Below are 6010 nucleotides of genomic sequence, written 5' to 3' on the forward strand. Positions count from 1 at the left end.
CCTTCCACGTTCCATTTGCCCCAATGATCCTGTTTCTTGCTGTCAAGAAGCAAGAAAGAGCTCCCTCACTACATGCACAAAGCTATTTTATATGGCACTGAAGGGACACAGATGACTTTATGAACTCCTGCCATGTAGTTACAGCCCAGCAGTGTCTGGGCTCCTCATTTGCTAGGATACCAACCCCTGCACTGTGCTGTGGATGCATTTGCCACCTATTTCTCATTCACTGACAATGATTTAACCTGCACTGAAGCAGAGGATACTCTAAACTTCAGCTGCTTTGGCTTTAAGTGGGATACCGATTACTCAGATACCCATAATAATCTTATTTCATAATTTTCTGTTAAGAAAATAATATAATGACCAGCATACTTGAAGCAGATGAATACTAACACAGCTGCAATCACATCAATCAGGAAACTGATCTACATGAAAGAAGAAGAAAAAAAAAAAAAAGACAGACTCAAAGGAATGAGGAGAAGCCCCCACATTTCAGTTGGGTGAAATTCCCAATCTAGTTTGCTGCGTAACTACAGATGAAAAAAAGACTGCAGTGCAGTGCCACTGAAGAAAGATAAGATAACCCAACCTTCAGGGCACATCTCAAAAGAGCACTCAAAAATGAATACAACTATTTCAGTGCAACCTATAATAAAATAATTCCTGTGACAATTCAGGTTTAATTTACTTGCCTGTCACAAAAAAAGTCTGTAGCAGTACAGGCATACATGGTTTCCAGCATAAAATCTTGGTCTAATGTTGTGATCTTTCTTCTATTCAATTACCATGAACATATTCCCAGCCCTCCAAGTCCAAGTACTTGCAGACAGTATGCCAATACAGACTCTTGCAGGGATGCTGACACACCTGCTAGGTAACACAACAAAAAGAAGTCTCAGCCTCAGCATTTCTAAAGAGATCTGACATGAGTGGGACAGTATTGATTGTCTCTGCTGTACTTTATAGGCTACCTTTGCAAGCAGCATTTTCAAAAAGGGATGAAGATGATGTTGCAACCACAAGGGATGTGATCCTGTAAGAAAAAAAATCTTGCAAATGCACCTATTCCTTAGCATCAAAGACCAGTAGGCCCATGCTCTGTGGATTTGTCTTGTGAAAGGTTGCTCTTGAGTCTCTGTACGCACACGAGTCTGAATAGGCATACAGCACTGAACACCAGATTAACTCTCAAGTTTCTCAATGAACAGATTCCTATCTCCCTGCAGTTGCTCGTGTACCCTGAGATAAATGAGCAATCCAAAGACCCAGAGAAAGCAAAATTGCTGAACCGTGCCCACAATGCAGACAGGGATTCAGAAGCTGCCACACTGAACGAGTAAGAAGGAAGTCACACCTCAGTGAGCAGCTCTGTGGCATCACGCAGGGACAAGAACTGACTGACATCATGTGCAGTTAGACTAGTGGCACAGCACATACCTGCTGAGCATGTAAAAAGTTCTTCATACCACTTTCAGCCTGCTACTCTGCTAGGCAACCTGCTGGGCCACATCTGCTGCTGAGATACGCAGAAGGGCAAGCTCAAGACTGACAGCCACTAGGACAAGAGTGGTACACAAACAGTAAAAGCTATTAAAGCATAGTTTGCAAAACCTGTAATTCCCCAAGGAAAGCTCCAGCTTTCCAAACATTTACCATGTAAATTCTCCTTCCCATCTCATACTCTGACTGACAGCAACAGAAATTTTTAATACCTGACAATAATTGGTTATCAAAATTTATCATCCTATAAAAAATTAACAGAAACAGAGAATCACAAAACAGTCAACATTGGAATGAGACTCTGGATATTTCCTAACACAGCGAGGAACTAGGGCAAGTTGTTCATGTCTAGTCAGGCTGTGACCATCTTCTTCAAGGACAGAAACTCCAAAACCTCTCTGGGTCACCTGTCCTAGGTATTTGACCAACCTCACAGTAAAATAATTATGTTTAAAGGAAATTTTATGTATTTCAATATGTGAACATACACATTGATAAGATTTCCCCTGAGGCCTTCTCTTCTCCAGGCTGAAGAACACCAGCTTTCTCAGTCTCACCTCATAAGAGACTCTCATTCCTCAATAAATTTCAAGGTCATTTGCTGGACTTGTTCAAGTAAGTCCATGTCTCTCTCATACTGGGGAGCCCAGAACTGGACAAAGCACTCCAAATGTGTCACACCCCCTAGAGTAGGGGGGAAGGATCATCCTTTTGAGCTGCCAATGATGCTTTTCCTAATACAACCCAGGAAGCCATCGGTGTCCTTTGCCTCAAGGGCCTCAGGCAGGGCTTGGCGTGAGTGCTTTGATGCTGGACAAGTGCTGTTGTGAAGAAAGTCACCTCCAACCCAGTCAGACTAAGTTTCATCTCCACCCCTTATTTCATGCTATGTGTATTATGCCCAGGTCCTACATTATGCAATACATTTAAGTAATCTTTGACTGTCCCATCCCTTTTCTTTGTCATTCCTGATATCCCCTCATACCAACACTTACAACATGTTCTCCATACTTACACCATACACTTAGCACCCATCAATCAGAATTATATATTATCATTAACTAATATCCTCTGCCCTTTTACAGAGGCCAAAGCCAATTCTCCACACCACTGTAGCTGGCTAATAAACTTTCATTTAGACCTCAAAGCATAGAAAGGTCTTCACAAAGAACAAGTTGTACAAGTCACTGGTTTGAAAGACAGAATGCTAGACAAAGTGATCTAATACACCCTGCCTTCAAGTGTACATGCACTTAAGGGTGTAAAATCTAAAGGTGACATTCAGTCCGTCATAGAAGAAGTCTTTACAACCAATGACAATGCCTTCATCTCACAGCATTCTGAGAAATAAATTTATCCCAGGAAGCAGCACAAAACACTTTCATTTTAGACTTTTTTGTCTGTATCTTCTACAGGATGACGTACCAGTTACCTTTGTTACTTTTATCTCAGCTTTCCAACTAAGCCATTATCACTGTTAGATAGCCTTCAGCAAGCACACAGAGATAAGTTATTAATAGTCACCACTATCCAAGCAGCAAAACCAGATGAGAGCAAAAACCATCCAAACTAAACGCAACCTTTAAGAAGTCTGTTCTCTCATTTTCATCTTCTCCTGCTAAACAGAGATAAAGAATGTATCATACTAATATCCATCCCTACTTTTATGTTACACAGCACCGACTGCACTCACAGCCGTTTAAGCCAATCTTGTCCTTGCTAAGATCGTGCAAGGAAAATAGGATTGGTTTAAAGCTGTGCCTATAAGGAAAGACTCTTACCTGCATTAGCCCAGGGAAGATACCAGGGGCAGCTGACATTCACATAGGTACCAGGCAGTCCATCTGGCCAGCAGGCATAATCATCAAACGTTCTGTTGCAGAACTTGCCTTCTGCAGAGAGAGGGAAGGGAGGGTCATGCCACTGCCTCGTACTAATACAGCAAGAAGGAAAAGACTGAAGAGCAGAATGTAAGAGGAAATACAGACACAAGCATTTAAGCTCTGATGTGGAATTATATGACATTTATTTATCCAAAAGAGATAATCTTCACACAGGAAACTGTTGTTTCAGGGAGGAAGTAAGGAACAGATTAGGGTCTTGCACTGAATTGACAAGAAAGTAATGGATTGGTATTAATTTACCTATCTTTTCTTTTTTACACCCTTACTTGTCCCAGTTTAATTTAAAATCATTTTTGCTATGAACACTAAAGATAGTAATTCTTCAGAATGGTTCAAAGTCATGCAGTTGGGAAGTCTACTATAATATATAGGTCCACCAATGAAATACCCACACACAACCATAACTTTGCATTACAGCTTAATCAACATGAGAATACTTCAACTTTAGTTTCATTAAACTGTCATTCTTAGAGGGCAGCACTCAACTGCGCAACAGAATAATGCAGCAGAGGGAGATGAATGTGTCCGTGCCACTGTCATCAGCTACTGCTCTCACTCTGACATAATAATGTAGTTAAGACAAGGAATATTAACAGTTTTGAAATAATTCTTCACAGGCACAACCTTAGACCCATCTTCAGTGTGTCACAAAAGCACTGAAGCAGAGGACAGGCTGCATGGTATCCAATTGTGAGCATCACTGACAAATCACCACTTGTCCTCTGAACACCATGATGCTGGCACATCACAGATGCTCTCAGCACGTTACAGCAGCTCAAATGCTAAGACAAGCTACATTCTCTTTCTCCTTAAGTCGCATGCTTTTTTTCCAAAGCCATTTCAGCATTTTACAATGCTGAAAATAATTTATACCAACTTTACAACCCACAAACTCCTAGTTCAATGTGAACAGCATGGTCCCAGATTTCCTAACACCTTGACCCCTAAACAAGTTTCAGGTCTATTACATTAGTGGCTGTTTGATATGGTACAGCTACCACTTGCCACTCTGTAACACTCTGGACCTAAGGACAAACATCTTTACAATGAAATTGCTCCATAAAATGCTTCCTCTAGCAGAGGGAAGAGTCCCACAGAGAGCAGGCAGGAGCAAATGGGATAAAGAAGCAATGGACCAGAAAGAAGTATTTGCAAGTTCATAGTCACTCCCTTGCTACTGTTATCATGCATTTTAAAAATTAATACATCCTATCCCTACCAAACCAGCTTACCTGCCACAATGGGGGGTGTCTCATACAAGTATTTCTGGCACTGGAGCTGATACTCCTTCCATTTTTGCACAACCTCAGAGAGGGATCCATCTGAACTCTGAAAGAGAAATCACAAGTCTCAGACATTTCAGGGATTTAAACTGTAGCGTTTTTCATGCAGAATGAGTAGGTGAGTGTGAAAATGACTACAAAAAGCCAGAACAGCACTGCTTATCACAAAGGGTACAAGATGATGCTATGTATTTGCCTAATTTCAACCAAAAAAATCCCCTTCTACTTGCACCATGAGGAAACAAAAACCCCACAAACTATACTGTGTCCTTACTGAAACCCAAACTGAGCTAGCCTTGCTCTCTTTAACGTGCCCCAGTTGTGTGATTTATTATCTCATGAAAAGACAGGGACAGCAGTAAGTCCTTTATTAGTAGAGGTTTTCTTTCCAACAGAAGTATTTCTGCTTCCCCATAAATGAAAACAAGGTAATTCACTGTATTCAGTGGATATTGCCCAAGCATTCTTCCAAAATGTGGATGAAAGCTTTTCCATTTTATTTTTTCTTTGATGCTTTTCCCTGCATCCTGCATATTTTTCCCGAAACTGCAGAAAGATGTGGAACCTCCTTTTTGCACGTTTTGACAGGCTGCAGGTTCCACCATCAGCTACCCCAAGTAGTGAGGGGGCAGTGGAAAAGTACGTACAAACTTCACCTGAGGACAAAGGAAATTAGCCATTATTAGAATGAACAGCTAACTCAGGGCTGGCTGCTCACTCAACCCTAGCAGATGTCCTACCTGGCTCACAGAGATCCAGCTTTACTCGCTGCATTTGAGTAGAGACATTACTCCTTCTCCCCCCATCTTTGTATTTGTATACACCAAGTTTAAACATCCGGATTAGGGGGCTGTAAGTCATCAACAATGCAGGTAACTCAGCCTTCTTGTTCCAGAGAAAGGCTCATGGATGTCTCAGACATACAATCAACAGTATGAACCTAATGGTACAACACACTAATGCTGCTGAGTGGAAGGAAGTTCATTTAATCCCAGATATCAATCAGTTTATTTAGTGAAGCATGAGGGTAAATAATCCTTCCAGTTTTACCCTCCCAGCTTCAACTGCTAATTTTTGTTTTCCACTTGTGCTTCTAAACCTTTTTCAGATGGTTAGAATAAAACTAGAGTATGGGAAGAATTATTTTAAAATGAAGAAGTAATTTTAAAACTCTACTGCATTTCAAGAAAGTCAAACGGAACCCTGTCCACTACAACCAGTATGACTAAAATTTAGACACCAATGCAATCACCTTGGTATAAAAGAGCAGAACAGACCAGACCTCTCAAGTCCTCTTCTTTTATATTCTTCCCATTAAAA

At 40.9% G+C, this 6010-nt stretch overlaps 1 protein-coding gene across 1 annotated transcript in view; it reads right to left on the reverse strand.

Annotated features, from left to right (window-relative positions):
* Positions 1-5370, reverse strand: part of GLP1R (glucagon like peptide 1 receptor) — a 53800-nt gene extending 48430 nt beyond the window's left edge. Inside the window, exons 1-3 of the mRNA XM_017742331.1 lie at positions 5338-5370; positions 4640-4736; positions 3285-3395 (exon numbers count right to left, since the gene is read on the reverse strand). Coding sequence (XP_017597820.1) covers positions 3285-3395; positions 4640-4736; positions 5338-5370 — 241 coding nt within the window. The remainder of the gene's footprint in view (positions 1-3284; positions 3396-4639; positions 4737-5337) is intronic.
* Positions 5371-6010: the final 640 nt, after the last annotated feature.

Source organism: Corvus brachyrhynchos, unplaced genomic scaffold (assembly GCF_000691975.1).
Source record: "Corvus brachyrhynchos isolate BGI_N302 unplaced genomic scaffold, ASM69197v1 scaffold188, whole genome shotgun sequence".
NCBI classification, from domain to species: Eukaryota; Metazoa; Chordata; class Aves; order Passeriformes; family Corvidae; genus Corvus; species Corvus brachyrhynchos.